At 36.6% G+C, this 20,329-nt stretch overlaps 1 protein-coding gene across 1 annotated transcript; it reads left to right on the top strand.

Moving 5' to 3' along the window:
- The first annotated feature begins 824 nt into the window (after window positions 1-824).
- Window positions 825-19,715, top strand: LOC148591861 (small ribosomal subunit protein mS35-like). The gene is made up of 8 exons (XM_088536668.1): window positions 825-978; window positions 2,133-2,176; window positions 3,311-3,478; window positions 3,854-3,914; window positions 5,783-5,922; window positions 7,356-7,465; window positions 9,043-9,112; window positions 19,401-19,715. Exons 1-8 carry the CDS (start codon window positions 825-827, stop codon window positions 19,671-19,673), a joined length of 1,020 nt encoding a protein of 339 aa, XP_088392794.1. The 3' UTR covers window positions 19,674-19,715.
- Window positions 19,716-20,329: the final 614 nt, after the last annotated feature.

The following is a 20,329-nucleotide window of genomic DNA, read 5'->3' as shown; positions in this document are numbered from 1 at the left end:
GGGCACATCTTGTTCTGTCCTTGTTCCACCTGTTGTTAACAATGTCCATAATTCAAATTTCATAAAATTTAGAGTAATCCTGTGGAAAATATAATGGGCAGTTTGTTCTGCAAGTTATGTTCCTCATTAAGAACTACTCAGCGCATTCTGAACCTTAATTAAGGTAAAGCAGATGAAGTCATAGCGAGAGGCCATATTAAGCACAGAAAGGTAAACTAGATTAGGGGTATGTTGCAGTGTGAAACAAACAAGTTAAACACCGGAAATCTTAGTATGGCCAGGGGTGAAAGTATACCCCTGCAAAAACTTAACAGGCCTGCATTTCTGCTCTTTTATTTAACTCTGATTTAACATAACCCTTTGGTTGCCTGGCTTGGATGGGTTTCCCCTGTTTTAGGGGTGCAGAGAGGATAAAGAGCAGCTCACAGTTTTTTAAGAAGTTGCATTTTTCACGTGGGAGTTCAAGTAAATAAATTCAATAAGAGATGAACAGAAGCTGCCCCCTTGCCTCGGGGCACACATCCTTTACTCGAGGGATATCCAAGGGCAGATCCTGGGCAGCTGGCCAGGATGCGGGGGCAAGGCTATTTCTAAGCACTACATCACGTTCCTCCGTTTCTTTGCCCTTCATCATTTCATCCCTCTTTGGGACGTTCGTTTTGCGATGTTTTGGGGTGTTTCTTTCGGGGTTTTGGCACCACACATCGCAGCCTCTCAGGCGCCGCCGCCCCGGCGGGCAGCGCGTGCGATTCGACTTTCCGACAGCTTTGGCCCACGTCGGCTTCCGTCCTGGCGGGGCCATTGCGCGCGTGCGAGCGCTGAAGATGGCGGCGGCCAGGGCTGTCTTGCGGCGCGGGGGCTGTTGTTGGGTCGCGTTGTCGCAGTGCGGCGGTTGGGCCGCGGCCGGGCCCCTCTGTGGGGCCGTGGCCTACTCCTCCGTGCCGGTCGTGAGCAGCAGGGCAGGCAAGCAGAGGGAAGGTGAGAGGGGCCCGGGCCGCTTCGCGACAGTGGCGGGGTGAGGGGCGAGGCACAGTGCAGTTTTGGGGGCTTCCTGGTGAGGTTTTGATAGCCTGCTGAGACCCACGTATTTATGTTGTATGTTCAGTGTCTGAGTCAGCGACTCAGCATGTTCTGAGCCCAGATGGACACAGTAGACAAGACTGTGTCCACTTTTTTCTAAAGGTTAGGTGGGCATATGGTTCTTGCAGATTTAGAAGCAAGCTAGATCACCACCTGAGTCTATAAATGGTGCCTGCTTGTGGGGCCCATAGCACTCCGGGTTTAAATCCTGATGTAAAGTTTTAGAGTTTTGGTGGCATAATCAACAAGATGGTTCTGGATGAAGTATGTGTGTTTAAAAGCACAGGGTAAGTCATAAAGCAGTGATAAGTATTTGCTGCTGTGGAGCCTCATATGAATGATTTAGTTTTGATGATTGTGTGACTTCTTGATGAAGAGAAGGAACAGAATTGCAGTCATAAAATACCTCGATAGACAACACGGAAAGAACTATGTATTTTTTTAAAAAAAGATTTGCGAGGATAAAGACAAGTTAATAAGGCAAAACACCTCAACCATCCGCTATTAAAGGATAAAACAGGCATATTCCAAGAACAGTTTTTGGGCCAGTCAAGACTGTTTCATAATGATCTTGGACAAGCCTCTTGAATATATGTTTTTTGGTGCTTCCGAGTATTTGGATTCAAGAAGTACATTAAGCATCGCACAGAAATTCTGTAAAATAAAATCCTTTCCTCTCCCATGAGATCCTGATTAAGTGTTTTTACATCAATATTCCACAAAGTAGCTGTTTGAACTCTGAGTGAAAACTTGCAAGATCAGTTTCCTCTCTGGGGAGAGCCTTGACTGTTGAAGAAGTAAAGCCAAGATATTAGCCAAACCCAGTTCATGTTACTCATTCAGTTCATATATCGTTCCAATTACTTGGGTGAGAGACCCTTTAATAAGACTAGAGCTTCAAAACTGTGAACTGCAGAGTGTAAAGTAAAAAAAAGAAGCCAACTCTTGTGCTTCTGGAGCGACTGATTTGAGCTACTCCTCAAGTTTTGTTGAGGTTCTAGTATGAGTGCACATAAGGAAGTTCTTATTGAAAATATTTCTTTTTCTTTCAGCCTCAACACGGAGAACAAGCAGGCCATCAGAATTTGTAAAAACAGTAAGAAACAAAACTATTTGCTGCTAACTTGGAGGTGTTTAAAAAGACTTTCTATTCTTATCTTACTAGTTTGTACAGGACCCTCTCCTTCAAATGGTGAAACAATGCAATGTGACCAAATTCCAGAATTGGTATCTGAATTCTTTACTGTTCCATCTGTTTTCAATCTGTTTTCTCATAAAGGGAGAAACACTATTAATTAGCTTGTGTTGAGCCCAAATACTACAGGCTTGAAAAGTAACTTAAAATTATGCTTAAAAGGAGCAGAGGCATTTCAGTGCTACCTTCAGTAGGAGTTTACAGGATTTGTAGAAGTTGCTTTTTTTTTTTAACGAGAAAAAGATATGTTAGCATATGTGTGCAAAATTGTTTTTGTACAGTAGAATAAAACTGATACCTCAGTATTTAATCTCTGAGAATTTTTGTATTTATTCTACATACAAAATTTTTAAAAGTCTGGTTACCATGCATTATGATTTGTAAAGGTAGAATAGTACAAGTGGTTTAGTGTTTACTCTGTTCATTTAGCTACCAAGGGCAAGCTTGCTGATATACCAAAACGGTCAGAGTGCTTATATCCAATTCCATTTAATCTATCTATACTATTGTGTTGTTATTATTAAGAACATCTGGCTTGATGGGAACTCTCTCCAATTATTGGAGTGTATAAGCTGTTACAACAATATGGTAATATGTTCTGATACTGGACTTTTGAAAACAAATCATTTCAGTCTTACTGTGAGCTTGTTCAGAGTTACAGAATTCCATAATTTCCAAACTTCTGTCCTTGTCCTCTCCCAAGCACTTAGGTGCTTTAGAAAATTAAGCTGTTAAGTATTGTTTTGTTTTTCCTAATAACGTATGAGAACCCAAGAAGATGGTAGGGTCTTCGATCTAAGTATATCTGAAGTAAAAGGCCACTGAGGATTAGGAAAGGAAAAATCTGCTAACCAAGCCCTGAGAAGTGCTCTCTTAAGAATTCCTTTAAAATAGAATGTCAATCTTTTATGTGCTTGACATTTATAGCTAGAAGAACTTATTTCTGGGGAAAAAAAAAGTAATGTGTATTGATACTGCTTTGTCTCACAAAACAGTGCATCCCCCATCAAATTTCCATCTTTTTCCATCTGTTAGCATGTACCTCCTAGAACTGAGAGGATGGCTGTTGATCAGGACTGGGCCAGTGTTTATCCAACAGCAGCTTCATTTAAACCTGCTTCTGTGCCTCTTCCAATTCGCATGGGTTACCCAGTGAAAAGAGGAGTACCTCTGCCAAAAGAAGGCAACTTAGAGCTTATAAAGGTAAGACACATTCCTTTGATATTTTTTGATTTTTGAAAGCTATTTCACACTAAAACTTCATTGCTTTGATCAGAATGCCTTTTCCTAGGTATGGTTTTCTGTTGAGTACATTTAATAAGGGTTCCAATTAAAATTAGTGTAAGTAGCAAATATAAATGAGCCTCATCAGGGGACTTAATTAAGGTTGTCATGCTTGTGACTTCTATAATTAGGCCTAATTCTTATGACAGATTTAAAGGGAGAGACAACTTTACTAAATATACTGTACTGTCTTAATTTGAAAATGTAATCAAATGTCAGTGATGTCCCTTTTTAATACTTTATTTATGAACATACAATGTTTTTATTTTGGTAACTTGAATATGTATTTTTCAGATTCCCAATTTTTTGCATCTTACTCCTCCTGCAATTAGGAAACATTGTGCAGCTCTAAGAGGTGAGGTACTTTCATTGTTTTGTGGTGTTTTTGTATTTTGTTTGTTTGTCAGAACAAATTTGGACTTTTAAGACAATTCAAAGTGTAACTCTGCTACAAGGCAGAAGGAACAACAGTTTCCATTTCTAAAGCTGGTTTCTTTTGTAGCTTTGGCTGACAAGGCAAAAGGCACATATACCCTTCTTTTTCTGTATTGAGTTACATGGTTGATGGGAAGAAATATATTCTGAGGTTTTCAGGGAACCATTGAGAGGCTAATTTTGCCTGTTAAGTACTGCTCAGACAAGAGAATCCTTAGTTTAGTCTCCTAAGGATTATGAGTGAATGGGTATGACTCACTTCTCAGGAGGTTAGAGCCTGATTTATTTACAGGTAATCAGTACCTTGCTGTTGCAGCACAAGGCAAATACAAGGTCTGTCTGATGAATAAGAGCATCCTTGCAAAGTGGTTTGATAAGTTAAGAGTAGGGCTTTTAATTATATTTCCCAGGAATTTATGGTCAAAGCACAAAGAAGAATAGGGACGCAAGGAGAGAGTGATCAAAGGCCCATCTTGAGTAGCCTGTATACAAATATATGCAGCCAGGGAAGATCTGTAAATCTTTGAGGCGTTGAAGATATGCAGTGGGAAAGCTTGTGTGATCAAAGTGCAGGCAAGGCAGAGGTAGAGGAGGACCTGCCCTACACTGAAGGAAAGGCTGAAATGTGCAGAGCTTTGCTCCAGGACAGGGGATAAGCTGACCGTGTTTGTGTGTGTTTGCTATAACCCATCTGATTAAGAAGAGGAAGTGAATAAAGCCGCCTTTACACAACTAAGAAAGGCTCATGTTCACAGGCTTTGGTTTTCATATGGAACTGCAGCCAGCACAACACATCTTTTGGAAAGGAAATGAGGCAGAAGCAATCTAGGAGATTTCTGTAGCATGTTGCAGGTAAACTCACTACTGGAAAGCGCTGTGATGCACATGGTGCTCACAGATTAGGATGAACCGTTAGCGGGTGTGAGGATGGTATCAGTTGCCACAACAATAAAATGTTAGAGTTAAAGTTTTTGAGAAATGTGAGGAAGGCGAGTAGTGGGTTGAAAGCCATTTCTTAATGAAGGTGATTGCTAAATTGACTGACAGAGATGGTCTACTTGGATATATTATTCACAAAAAAGGCAGTTAAGTCTATGCAGCTCATGAGGAGTCTTGGTAACAGCAACGCTGAAACTATGGAGTTTAAAATCCCAAGAGAAAACACTTGGTAGAATTAGATTCTTGATTTCAGGAGTGTGATTTTTGGTTTATTCAGGAGTTTCCTTGACAAAATCTGGTGAGAGGCTGTCCTGGAGGGCAGAGATGCTCAGGGGGGTGATGGATGTTCCAGGACAGTTCTTAAATTGCAGGAACAGCCTGTTCCAAGGTGTAGAAAGTTGCTTGACAGATCTCAAGAATGAGAGAAAGGCGAACTATACAGTCCCTGGAAGGTTATGAAGCAAGTCTTCCTGGAAGCCATTGTCAAGTACAGGAAAGCCTGCTTTATTCGCAAGATGGGTGATTGTACAGAGCACACACTCATCAGCTTCACAGAAAATACCATTAACAAGGGAGCAGCATCATGGAACAGGGCTGCCAGGAAGAGGGACCTCAGCAGGCTAGAGAAATGGGCTTATGAGATTAAACAAAGGCAACTGCAAGTCCTGTATCTAGGATGGAATAACCCATGCAGGGTTTATTCTGCCCCAGTATAGGCTGGGGACCAGTAGTGGCACTGCCATTATCTAAATGAGTAAAGGTTTTATTAAAAAAATGACTTTTAAAAGGATATATTGCAGTAGATTAGTGAAAACATGTTACTTGAATTGTTTTCTTTTTATTCTTCAGATTTCTGCACTGAGTGGCCAAGTGCTTTGGACAGTGACCAGAAATGTGAGCAGCATTTTCCTATTGAAATTGAAACAGTAGATTACATTAGTGCAGGGACATCTATTCGTAATCCCAAAGCAAGAGTTGTGACTTTAAAAGTAAGTAGTGTTTTTTTGTTTGTTTTTTCGTAAGCAACACACATTTGTTTTAAGACCACAAATGCTCGCTTGCTTGTTTGTTTAATTTTTGGAATATTTACAAGTATACTAGGTTTTAAAGCGTGGTTCACCAAAAGCCCAAATGAAAAATTAGACTTCCTAAAATATATAGCAGTGTCTCAGAACTTATAAATGAAGACCAATCTCTATTGGAAACAAAATAGTGTGTTTTCTGACAAATCAAATTGTTTGTAAAGCTGGCACAGGTACACCTCTAGGTTATCAACTGTGCAGTATGAGCCTGTGTTCTTCCTTTTACTAGAAATATCACAGATTTTAGTTTTCTTAATTACTGGTTGATTATAAATAGAGTTTTTTTCCTTGTTCTGATGTATTTCTAACTGTCACATTCCTAGATGCAGATCTTTATTAACTCGTAATGTTGTTCGTAGCATGTAAAAAATATATCAAAACCTAGGTTTTGTTAAGGTATGGCTAAAAAAGCTTTAAAAAATCTGAGAAACGGTGTTAAAAGAATTCTTAACTGTGACCATACATGGTGGTTTTCTTCTCTTTTTCATGACCCAGACTTGCATTAAGAAATAGTGCTTTATTATCTTAATTTCAATAGTAATTTCTTTTTCTTTGCAGCTACTACTTTTTTTTTTTTAATTAGGGCTTTATATTTCTTCTAGATTTTCACCTTTTTGTAGTTTTCCTGAAACTTAACAGCTAAAACTAGCTTTCGTTACTTTTCACCCTTGCTATATAGACAGAAATCTGCTTCAGACTTACTTTTTAGGGTTTCTTTCTACATAAGTGATAGTTGTTTGCTATATGTTTTATTGTTTAAAGTTTTTTTTTAATATTAGAACAAAAGAGAAACCATCAATATTCACACTACTATGTCACCGGTTATGTGAGATTAGATGGATACATTCTTTTCATATCTGTATTCAGCTCTATTCTATCACAAATCTCTCAGTAATCGTGTTGAGAAGTTTTGAATACCTTGTGGTCCTTCCTGCTCTTTTCAATGCATGTAGAAAATATCTTGGAAACATCTTAATGGCAACATTACTGGTATGCATTTGAAAAAAAAAAAATCACTATTTTTTTCAGCATGAGGTAGTTCAGATATGAAATACATCTGCAAACTACAATGATAGCTACTTTTTTCTCCTCTGAAGAAAGATTGAGTAAAAATGTCTCCTTCTCAAACCTCTTTGATACTTTTATGAAATTTACTCTTTGAAGGCTCGAATTATACTTACTGTGTCTTAAAACTCTTGACAATTAAAAGAAAGCCTATAAATGCATACTTTGTAGATATCCTGCTAAAAGATTTTCCTAACCATACATTAAAATATTTTTCAGGGTACAGAAATTGGGTTTTCCAGATAATTTTCAGATTTATTTGTTTTCTCTTGAAGGTTAAACTTTCTAACCTGAATTTGGATGACCATGCAAAGAAGAAGATCATTAAACTTGTAGGAGAACGGTACTGCAAGGATACAGATATGCTCACAATTACCACAGACAGGTATAGTCACAGGAGGAAAGACTTAACTGTAGCAATTGTCAAAATAGAAAGCTTGTGTTTGTTTTCCTGCTGACATTGTCTTAGTTATTATCTTAGTAAAGTAGTATTATTTTGTGGGATAAACCTGACTTAGGGCAAACATACCAGTACTTCTGTTTGTGTTAGTTTTATGGACAAATCACATAAGTTCCTACATAGTAATTGTTAAATATTGCCAGATATTGATGCTCTGTATTTAGAAGTTTCAGCCATTATTTTAAAGCATTTATTATGTTTGACGAATGGGTTATGTTGGTTTTAACAATGATCAGAAGAGTTCCAGGCAAGAGAAAACAAGGCATTAGTGAGCAGACATTTCTCAATGCTTTTATATTCTGGATTTAAATGAAGCACTGTATTTACAATTTCATTCAATAGGCTGCATTGGAAAAGCATATTTGCTGCGTTAACTTCTGAAGAATTAGGAGGCCAATGTACATATGAATGAATTTAGAAATTCACAGCTAAATGCAGTTCAAGGAAAAAACTCAAAGTTTTTAGATTTCTCTGCCTTATTTATATTGTGTTAGAATCTATTTTCCTTATCCTTAATTTTCCATCTTCTTATTGGAGACACAGTTTAATTTCAAAGTAAAATAAATGCAAAATGTTTGTTTTTCTCTTTTGCCACCAGCCTTGGAAATGTGGTTGGTTCTTTGGGACCTATTTTGGTACCAACAGTGATTTTTTTTTTTCTTCTCTCCTCTCTCTCTCTAACAAAACTCTCTTTGCAGCCGAAGTATTTGGATGACTGAAAAGAATGTACTCTCTAGGGCATCTATGTATGGTTTTATCCTTCATTCTGGAAGGAAATCTTAATATGCCAATCAATGTTTTGCTTTATTTTTAGTAAATTTTCAAGAATCCAGCTCTGAGCATTGTCTTTATTTAATGTAGTTTCTTCCAGACTGTTGCTTAAATTATTTGTAAATTGAAATTCTTTCAAATGGAAAACATATGAGGAAAACAAACTTTTAGGGTTTATTTGCTAGATTTGTCATATTCCGTAGCTAGTCAGATAAATGTTTTAATTTCATGCAATTTCGACATGATATTTTTCTTTTTTCTGTATTGGTTTCCAGCTTAAATTATAGATCAAAAACATACAGTGGCAGCTTATAGGGTAGATCTTCCATAGCAAGTTTTGTAGCAGGCAACCAGTATTACAAATTTCAGAAAATAACTTTCAGAAATTTACGTTATAGTAATTGTTAACTGAAAAAAAGTTGCGGACAATTCCTCTTGACTATCTGGAAATGATGTGCCTTTGGAAAAATAACAGCTTCATTTTGTCAGTTTTAAATCTCAGAACTGGTTTAATGTCTCTTTCAAGTGACAGGTCATTTTGCATAAATTCTAAAGACAAACTGTGGTCACAGAAAAGTACATAGTACAAGTTTTTAATCTCTGCTTAGTTTGTGAGTAACTTAGTAATGTTTCTTAATATCCTGCTGCCTTATCCTGCTTAATATTTTGTTCAAAAGTCAATGATAGTAACTTGAATTCAGAAAGACTGGCTTTGTTTTTGAATTCTTTAGGTGTCCGTTAAGGAGACAGAACTATGATTATGGAATACACCTCCTCACAGTTTTGTACCATGAATCTTGGGTAAGAATATGCATTTCTCTCTGTATGTACATGTAGATACATTTACATCCATCTGCATAAACTAAACGTCACTTGTAATTTATAAAAGGTTCCATTAATGCACAGTTAAATTACCTTAGTTTTTGTTTCCCTCATCCTGCGGAGTTTTCTTCAAATTCAACAAAGGTTAAATGGCTTATGTTTAAATCTTATTTCCATAGCAAATTTGCATTTAATTTCTTTAGCTTTCTAAGAGCTCTTCTCTTGTTTGTATATGTTGTAACTGTGTGTAATGTATTACATCAGAAGGTTAGTAATTTTTAGAAGTAAACTTATCTTTACAGTCACTAATTTTGTGTTTATTTGAATTAATGAAGTAGAGAATGAGGAAAAAAATGGCACTTCAGAGAAGTCTCAATAGAAGAAGAATTTAGATTTATATAACTACTGGGGGAAAAAAGTATGTAGTAGAGACAGAGTTGGGTAGAGAAGGGTGACAATTATCAGGTTTGTATATGTATATGATACTTCCTTATAGGGAATATTATAGGATGATAAGAAGATAGTGAAATATCTAGAATTTACTGGATATATTCTAATCGTGAAAGGTAGAAAAATGATGTGGTTGAGAAGGAAAGCAAAGCCTTGCAAGCCAAATACAATACCTGATCTTATGTCTGCATATTTAAATCATTATGGCCTAGAAGAGGTTGATTTCCAGGAAGAAAACAAGATTGAAGTTGTATTGTGTGTGATCTATCCTGATTACCACCTTGTGTTTCTACATTTTTAATAATAACCAAGTGTAAAGATGAGAACAGTTCCATTCCAACAGAGCAAAGAGGCATGTTATCAGCTCAAAAGTTGTGAAAACGAACATACAGTACAGTTTCCTGCTTTTTGCCTGTTTCCAAAACTCTTTCTACCTGTTACTTACAGTCTGAAGGTTTCCTTTGGCTGTGGTAACTATGGCTATAGTTTAGGAACATTCCAATCCTTAAATGCTATCTGACAAAGCTGACCTCAAGTTGGAAGAGAATGAGGATTTAGGTTGCTTTTCTGAACTCCCTATCACTCAAAAGGTCTTATTCCAATGACTGATGTTTTATTACATTGCTTAAGTAATCCATTCAAAGATATAAGACATTTTTCAAACACAAGCTCAATCTTCTACCATGAATCCGTCACACTTCTCTGTTTGATTTTGTGCTTAGTGATGTTGGTTAAGCTATTATCTTTGACTCTTTAACAAACAACTTTTAGCAGAAACAAAGCTAGAAGTCCAAAATGAAATTATTGTTGAAAACCTGTAGTTGTATTCTGGACTGCTTAGCTGTCTTTTTTTTTCAAAATTATGTGTGTTAGTCATTTTGAATATGAAGGCTTTTACTGTCTCTCAAATGTTTTCATAGATGCATTTTTAAATTATGTAGTAGAATAGCTACCAAAATTCACACTTCCTGTGTCCATTGTACTTTGCTATTGAGATGAAGTCCCTATATTTAGCATTTTTAGGAATTTCAGTGTTCTTGATGTCATTGCAATGATCACCTAAAACCATAACGAGGTACAGTTTTATCTGCCTTTCACTAGAAGTTGGCTTGAGGGATGGGGTTTATAACTGTAGAGTGCATTCAGTTAAACTCTCCTTATATATCTATATTTTAACATATTTGTACTTTAGATTAAAGGTACTTTATAGAACACATGGATATTTTCCTCCTGAACAGCATTGCTTTGCATTACAAATTTGAAATTGATGACAGATCAATTTACGGTATTAAGCAATGACAAGAGAGCTAGACAGTAGTTGCTTTATTAATTCCAGACAGACACCACATCTCTCCTTGGCTCTAGCATTACTTAGTGATGGAAGACAGGGCCATACGATACTGCTTTGTGAGTATTCAGTGTGTGTTGAATACGCACAAGTCTCTTGCCCTTTTATTACCTTTCAGCTTCCATGTTAATATTTGATGAGTTCATCAATCAGTTGTAATTGTCTTTGATTTCCTTGAAAAATTGATGGTCTGCTGTGACTTTTTTTTTTCCCCCTCCATAATCAGTGATAATCCCTTTTAATAATCCTTTTTAATAGACTTGCTGAAAGGTAGTTTGGATATGTTTTGTAAACCATAAGCAAAGCAAGTTTTATTTTAATCTGCGTGAACTTTAAATATTGGGGTAGTGGTAGAAATTAGTCCTCCATGCAGATAGTAACATTAAACCACTTTGTAGAACTAGTCTTGGTTTGGTGACTTTCTGAGCAGAGTAGTGCCACACAGCATTTGCATTAGTGGAGTTTCTGGAATTCAGTAAAAAGATGAGGGCAACATTTTCCCCTCTTAATAAAAGCAAAGCTGGCTGCATATAATTTTTGCCTTGACTACTAAGAACTTTACACGCTATCATTTTGGAACGTGGTGTAACTTCCTAATCTATGTAAGTAATGGAATCACTGAATTTATGAACGAATAAGTGTGTGAATTCATAGAAGGAAAAACTCTGCTGTGTCTGTCTACGTCTGGAAGTATAATTTCAAGTATAATGATGCATCACTTGCAATTAAAAATAATATTTTTATTACAGTTGTGAAATAGAACATGAAAGAAATTAGGAATCTGAAACTTTAAGGGTATGATAGCTCCTTGCGGTTTTGTTGGTTATGTAGTCCAGGATGTGCTGGGCAACTGCATCACATTTCTAACATTTATTCTGCAGTAGTGAGTATGATGAGTTGAATTCTGGCTTATTTTATGTATGCTTAGAAGACGAAAGCAGTTTATCTCAACAGCAGCTTCTCTAGCACAAATTTTCTTATTTATCTTCTTAATCATGGCTTCAAACCAAAACCCAGAGTATCCACAGCTCCTCAATACTGTTACTTTATATATTAGATGACTCGGAATTAGCCTTGGTAGCATAGGCTACTGGGTTTTTTTTTTCCTCCTGTAGCCTGCTAGCAATCAACAGATGAAAGAAGACAACAGGGTAGTCAAATTCTGAAAGATTTCAAAAACACGCAAGGGGATCAAGCCTGGTTTCATGAACCTTGCAGAGCAATTTAGGAATATTGTTTTGTTATATATAAGACTTAGTTCACTTTTTTTGCATGCATGGGGAATTAAGAAAAAGGGAAGGAACCAGAAGGAAGAAGCAATTTTTTTTTTTTTTTTTTTACTGGAAATAAGTGAATGTCTTACGTTGCATTTGTGAGTACTAGAAGAGGCAGAGTTTGGATGCTGGGGGAGAGAAGGACGGAAGGAGAAAAGAGTGGTCAGACTGCGGATGGGTAGTCGGAATGCAGTGTTAAGATGAAGAAGCTGACAAAGGTGGCAGGAATAAAAAGATACATTCTGGAGCTAGGAATAAAGAGCATAGATGAAACTTTCGGATTACCTGTAGGAAAAGCAGGATGCTACTGTATAGACCTGAAGTCCCTACAGATTGGTAGCTAGTAGTAGTATTGCATTTTAAACTGCCCTCTCTTCTGTCATCTTGCCAGCAATGGACTTCACCATGCAAAATCCTGTGAAACTGGATTCATGGGATTGCTTTAACTGGACAAGTGACTATTCTCCGATGCTTGATCCATCCTCTGATGGATCTACCTTTTGACTCCTTGCAGATTACTCCCAAGGCTTGTGCCATGAGTGATTGCACCACATGAAAGCTATTTTAGATCAAGTAGCTCTGAGCGGAATGCTCAAGTTTCTGTATTCGTCAATAAGGGGGTTTCTCCACAGTTTGGCTGAAGAGCAGGAAAAAGGGAGGGGAGACTGAGTGGAGCCATGAGCCAAGTGGGACAAAAAGAGCCATCTGCAAGGAGATGGGGGCCTTTACAAAGGAGGGAAATAGGGGAATTCCCCCACATTCTTCAGCAAGGGGGACAAAGGAGTTGGTGAGCTCAGGTGAGAACAGATGGCGGGAGGCCGGAGTTTGGTGTAGGCGGGCCGGGAAGGCTGTAACTTCTGAGTACCTTGGCCAATGGGGAAAAGGAGAGGGTGTCCCTCGGTCGGGAAATTAGGATAAAAGGGGGGCTGCGTCCCCCAGCAATTTGAGAGACCCCACAGGAATATGCCCGGTGGACTCTCCCTTTATTCGAATAAAGTTTTAAGACTCCTTTGTCTCCTTGTTGGACATTCAGTTCTTGACAGCGAGATTTTCTGCACAGCTCAATCAGTTGTGTTTCTGCTGCTTATATAATGGTACTGTTACAGCTGCTGCAAAAACACTTTTTTTTTTTTAGTGTAGTAGTTTGCTGCCCTCAAGTGGTTAGAAACATCATAACGTGATCTCCCTCAGCCACTCTCACTCACTAGGAACTAAAGTTCCCTTTTGAGTTAAAAGCAGGAAGAGAAATAAGTGAAAGAAAAAGGTTACTATCAAGGAAAGACATTAGTGGTTGTAAAGTGAGGGATCTGGAAAAAATGGAGAGGGAAAAGAAAATAGTTTTGTTTTGGGGTTTTTTTTGCAGTCAGTGTTTTTAATAGTCACTTACAGAAGTACAGACATTTTCCCTAGGTTCAGTTGCACATGAGTTTCAACATACACAAATGCAAGGTAATGCAGAATAGAGGAAATTATTCCATGTTACACAGCTGATATTTTGAAAGATGATTAATGAAAAGTTGCCCTGTGATTCTGTGTTTGGAATGCAATCAAAAGACCAAAGCCTTAAAAGGAGTCCTAAAGAAAAATGAGTAGAAGCGTGGGAAATCGGAAGTAGCTGCTGATTAGAATATGTATGATAATAACCAAAGGGTCCTTTGGTACCCTTTTCTTTGCCTTGTGCTTGTGTTGCAGAAGATAGCAGTATTTGATGAAATGAAAGGCAGTGAAGTTGAAGGAGAGAGGTGAGCCAAGGAGAAAAATGCAGTGTGGACCTGCAGCATGGCATCAGAAGCCTTACTAAAATTTACTTGAGAACCAAAATCTATGTCCAATTTGAAATGAATCTGAGGAAAATGTTTCATCTTGCTTTCATCTTCTGTTTTTTGTAAGGCATTTAATAGCAGGGTACTTACGGGGTGGGGTGCGTTCGTGTATGTATATGTGTTATATATATATATATATATATATGTGCCTGTGTGTGTATGCACAAATATATACAAACACACCTGAAAGAATACTTTTATGCAACCACTATTGATAATCTTTAGTCTCATTGTACCATTTTTTTCTAAAGACTTCAGTTAGCACTTATTCTTTTTTTCTATTTTTTTCCAATTATGATGATTTAAAATTCCTACAAGTAACTATTTTTGCCACTTTGTTGTGTCAATTGCAGTTTTTCCATAGTAGAAATTTGCCCTATCATTTATCTTAAATTATGTGAAAGCATCCGAGTCCGCTTTAGGAACGTAAAAACTGTTGATCTTTCTCTCTGCCTGTTTGTGTACTTCATGTTCTGAACAGTCACTCAGGAAGTACAACATGTGGGCTGTAGTGTTAGAATGGGACTTGGTGGGAGAGATGATCTTTTTAGTCTTGCTGAAGCTGCTTTTCCTGGAAGAAAAAATTCATTAAACAGAAAAGAGAGACCATAGTCCAGTAATAAGAACATATGGGCAGGGGGGCCTTGGGCTCTCATCTCTGCTTAGCATATTTGGAAAGGGTTTAGTATAAGTCTTTTCTGACTTCGAGATCTTAAAACGTGATATAAAAGTGTGATATATAAAGTGTGATATAATTGTGCCCTTCCTACAATAATATTATTGCTCAGTAGGTCTTTGGATATTATATAAACGACAAAAATTAGAGCTGAAATAAGAGCGGTCTCCAAATATACTACTTTGAAGTGTGTATTGCATTTCATTGTGGGCATGCTAATGCTCAAAATCGAGCAACTTGCATAATCTATATCGTTAATGTAAGTCAGAAAAGATACTGCTGAGTGGCATGAGTGGATATCAAGTCTAATAAACTTTCTCTAACTCTCTGAGTTCAAACATACAAAATACAGAATTTTGCTGACAGGAAATTTCGTGTTTCTTGCTTGGAAGCACCGGGGAGGAATATTTATTTATTTATTTATTTATGAAGCTGAAATGAAGTTAAGTGGCTTAAGTGATTGAATTAAAAATTCTGTACACATTTTTGAATTATAGTAGTTTTTGGCAATACCTTGTGCTTAAGTTTTATGTTCTTAGGTATTGGAGAAAAGGCTTCTGTTGAATGTATACATACAGTTTTTACAACTGTTTTACAGCTGTTTGATCTTCAGTCTACAAGTTAGAAGTGAAGTCTTGTAGGGCATAGGTATTGACAAAATCAACAGAAAATCATGCTTTCATAACCCTTAGAAACACTACTCTTCTTGATGAGATCAGTATCTTATGTACTGTGCATTCAGAAAACAACTTTATTTAGATAAAATCCTTTCAAATTGTTTTCAATAACATAGTTTCTGGAAAAGACATGCAATTAGTTCAGCCTGGAGAGGTTAGTTTTTGAAAGATATGAGTTAGATGGTGATGGTGACTCTGAAGGCCTCAAAGCAAGTCCGTACCAGAAACGGACATCAAACCTAGAAGTATTAACATGTGCACGACCATCTCTCACATTACTTTCATATTATTTTTTGAGGCAAAGTACTCGTCTATTCTACTCTTCTCTGCCTGCTTGTATTTCCACACCCCTTTTGGTTTTGTGCTTGCCCCTTACCAGAATGTTTGGTTCTCACAGTCTGAAAAGAAATTATTTTGTCTGCTCTATAAGTCTGTTAAGTTAAACTTACCCCCTATAAAGAGTCAGAAAAAGAATGCTCAGTGGAACTGGTGCACAATCAGTATGATATTTTTAAATTCTCATATTGATTATTTTAAACTTTTCTGTCTAACTCAGATATTGTAATTTTCTCTAACCAATCACATCAAGTATGTTTTGCCTATTTAGGAATCTTAACATTCATACTGCTTTTTAAGCTGCTCGTGAAGTAGTACATTTCAAAGCTATTTTATTACCTGAAAATCTATAGTAATTGTACTACACAATATATTTTACTTTGCTACAGTACTACGAAGTGAGTGAACTATTCTAGGCTATACCAGGGTCGAAATTTCACTTGTAAGTTTGTGCTGAAGAATTCCTCTTTCTCCCTCTACAATAAATAAATAAATAAACAAAATCCACCCAAAACACTGAACAGCATTAATTCCTAATTGTTCAGACATTTGACAAGAAAATTGGCTGACTTGAGTTCCTAAGTATTTTTAATCCCCTTGAAGATTTCTGTGGCACTTGCAGTTTTTAATTAAAACTTGTTGCCAAAAGGAAGCACTGGAAAACAGAAAATTCGAATCCTCTATATGTCTGCAATGGATACATATAAAGGTTAAACTGGCAGAAAAGCCAAAAAAATTGTAAGTGAAATTTCTGCTTAAGTGAGTTCAGTTTTTTTCCTTTATTTCTGTACATAAATCTTAAGTATATATTAATATTTTGGTATATATTAATATTTTTGTTAATATTTTGTATGTTAAAAAGCAATTTTATTGGCCAGAAGACTATTTCAGCATTTATGCTGCTTCAGCAGTTCAGTTGAAGCCCACATTTAGAGAGGTTTGCAAGTCTGTACAGTGCTTAAACTAGTTGTATCTAACTTTTGCTTAGAAACATATTAATGCTTCTTATGGCATTAAAAAAAATCTGTAAATATTTGCATTAGAAGCTGTAAGAAAAATCTCACTCCTCTGTGCCTCTTGTTCAGTTTTAGGCTCTTTTGAGTGTATACTTTTTTGTGGTTCTTATTGGAAGTATTGAGAAAAGAAACAGTTTAAATTCAGCTGAGTACATATTTGGCCAGTCTAGATATTGAAACTGCCTTATGACCATGTGAAGCAATTCTAATTGATCCTCTGCAGAAATATAAATGTATGATTTTTAATCTACTTCTTTAGCTAGGGATTCTAGAAAAATGTTGCACCACATTTTGTTTGTTGCTCCAAACGCCAGATTGGAATATTCCAGTTTTCATTTTTGTTCCCTTGTTGCAAAGCTCTTACTGCAGCTTCTACTAATCTATTTTAAATTTGCAAGGGACAAAAATTAGCCACTAATGAAACTGTGAGTGATGTTTTCATGTTTTAAATTTCATTGTCTCCTCCTTAGGAAAGTTGACACTTCGAGACAGTGCTCATAATGTTTCTTGACTACCTAGTATGCTTTTTCAGAAGAAAATGTAATTCTGTATGTACTTATATTCTTGCAATAAATCTGGTTGGAAAGGTCTTTTAAGTTTCACTTAACTCTGTCAGTTTGCAAAAATTGGCTTCTTTTGAGTTTCCTGTTTGTGATGCATTTCTGGGGCTGCATACACGAGGAGAACTTTTCATATGGAAGCAAGGCCACCAACATTGCAGCAATGGATATTGGCTGCTTGTTAGTGGGGCTGAGGAATGGATTTTGAAATCTCCCCTATCATCAAATCCTTTACTGCCTCTCCCACCCCCAGGAAGTCAGATCTTATTTTAAAATCCATTTTGACATGCTGTCCTGCTGGGAAGGTTTCCAAGAAAGAAACACTTAACAGTTTTTCTGGCCTCCTTTAAAATCTTCTTGCTCTGTATAGCTCAAAAGAGATGGGGAAACTCTTAATCCGTTTATCAGCATTCATCTCTGAAATCCCATAGGTTAATGTGTGCGAAGAAGGATTTTCTTGGAGATAAATGTAATGACTGTAATTAGTTCTTGTTGTCTCTGCTGTAACTTGAAGGCATTCAAAAGCCTCACAGTGATCTTTTGTTTGAACTTTGAACATGACTCTGGCAAAGACTTTGGTCCAGAAACTGTCCAGAGGCAATACCCATATTCCATTACTCCCGAGAAACCCTATCCCTGTGAGAGAAGTTTTTTACATTAAAATGCTTTTGAAGGTTGGGAAAAAACTGTCTTGGACAGCCATTATGCAGATAAACAAGGCATATGTAAAACAGGTTGAAATTGTTAATTTTAAGAATGTGTAAATCCCCGCATTGTATTTTGATGTTTTTAGGCATAGCACAGGAGCACTTTATTATAGGTACTTGTTTTACTGCTACTCTGCTAGTACAGGTAGGAAAAGCTCCTTCTCCCTGCTCTTCCTCGTCCTCCCTGCTCCCCCTTCTCTCCCCAACACAGCTGAATGAGGTTCTTTTATTTCTGTGCTGTATTGTGTCCAGGTTTTTAATGTCAGTCATGTGAGCCCTTTAGCAATGTTAATCACTGTTTCTGACTAAACATTTGGACTCAGAGATTTAAAAGATGAGAGCTTTCATTTACCAGATGCATGATATAACATTTGTTAAAGCTTGTTTAAAGTTGAATGGACAGGCCCAAGCACACAGGGTTAGCTTAGACATGCATGCTACAAAAATAATTTTTGTCTCAGTTTAAAAAAAACACTCCTTTGATTACTAGATTTGAATTGTATGTTTGTTCATCAGTAATGAAGCTTAATTATGATTAGCATAACTGAAAAATTGCTATAGATCTCTTTTTGCCAAGGAATTTTTTTTTAATCTGCATGATATAAAGACTTTAGGAGAATGCTTCTTTCAACTGATTCCTGGTTTCTAGAAGTAGGATTTTATTTCAGTGTGATTTTTACAGCAATTTTTAAAACAAAATCATGAACACCAACATCAAAACAAAAATACCTCAATTTGTGATGCTTATATAGGTGAAAGAAAGATTTATCTACTACCAGCTTTAAGTATACATTTCAATAATTAAATGCACAAAAATAGCCAGTTATTACTTTTGAAATATCACTTAAATGGACTGTGAAGCTAGATGAGGGGTCACTGGAAAGGAGAAACAGCCAGATAAAAGGTTTGCTCTAGGGAGAACAACTGTACAAGCCAAATACTTGGGTATTTCACTGGGATGAAACAGAGATTCTGCCAACACTCTCCTTTTGATCGTGTCTGATCTTGCGACTCCAATTAAGTGGAAATTTATCACTGTGGACAGAGATCCATTTAAGGAGCAATTTGTATTGCAGGAAGAGGAAATGAATTAATTGATGGTGTTTTTCCTTATGAATCACAATTAGACCATTTTGCAGATGCTGAAGAGTTGCTGTCTCTCATCATAGGTTACTTGGTATGAGCTTTCTCACTTGATGTTTTATAGGCAAGGAAAACAGACCAAACTGATATGCTAGGGATGTGACAGCTAGGCGGCATCTTCCAAAGCTGAGTGTGTAGGTTTCCTTAATTATTACTTTAAAAAGGTGGTGGTGGTGTTGGAGAGAGAAGTTTCTTCAAATTTTTTTTCTTCATTTCAAGGTTGAATGGTTTTTAAGGTAACGTACATTTTCTTTCAGAAAACTGAGATGTGGGAAAGTGAGAAGACTGAGGAAGACATGGAAGAGTATATCTGGGAAAACAGCCGCTCACAGAAGAATGCTTTGGATACACTGCTTCAAATAAAAGCCTCAGAGAATATTACCAATGTAACTAAGGAGGAACTTCTTGCATCTGAGATAGTTAAGAATTACAAAAAGTCTGTAGTTGCACTTAAAAATGAAGGTGAAACAGAAAATAACATGTCTCAGTATAAGGAATCTGTGAAGAAATTATTGAATATACAAGCATGAAAGCAGACTATTGCAGGTATCTCTTTTGGGAAATATTATACTAATATGTGAATATTTCTATGTATTATAATTATTCAGAACCTTAAGTAAAACTGGTAATGAGGGAATTATTAATCATTTTTTTCTTTACTGCTCAATTTTCTTGCAAACATCGGTTTTGCTGTTTGTGAATCTTTTTCTTTGAATAAAGTGTCTTTTAAGTCATACTGGTGACTTGAACATGCCATTCTGTTCATGCTTAGCTTGGGAGATCCTCATTCAGTTCCTTTTAATGCTTTCTGAGGACAATCTAATCAAGTGATTTAGGCTTCCACATGACATTAACACATAATAAGAGTTAGTCTCCCTTACTGCCATGGAGTTCCCCTCACTTTGAAGTCTTAAATAAGAGCTCTAAACTTTCTAATATAGAAAGCTAATATAAATTTAATGGTTTGAATGGTGAAATGAATTGTTGGAGTACACTGCATGCAAGATTCTTGTTTACCATGAGGGCTACACAAGTACTCTAATTAAAAAGTACCTGTCCTGTAAAAAGAATGGAATGAAGCAAGGCATAAAATGGAATGCCTATGGAACTAAGCATTATTTACAGGATGCCAAGGTATGTTGAGAAAGAAAAATGGTGGCAGTTACTGAAATACTCAAATCACTTT

This window comes from Tinamus guttatus, unplaced genomic scaffold (genome assembly GCF_059628265.1).
Source record: "Tinamus guttatus ecotype Peru unplaced genomic scaffold, ASM5962826v1 Tinamus_guttatus_pri_ptg000692l, whole genome shotgun sequence".
Taxonomy (NCBI): domain Eukaryota; kingdom Metazoa; phylum Chordata; class Aves; order Tinamiformes; family Tinamidae; genus Tinamus; species Tinamus guttatus.
This window is presented reverse-complemented; position numbering and strand designations above follow the sequence as displayed.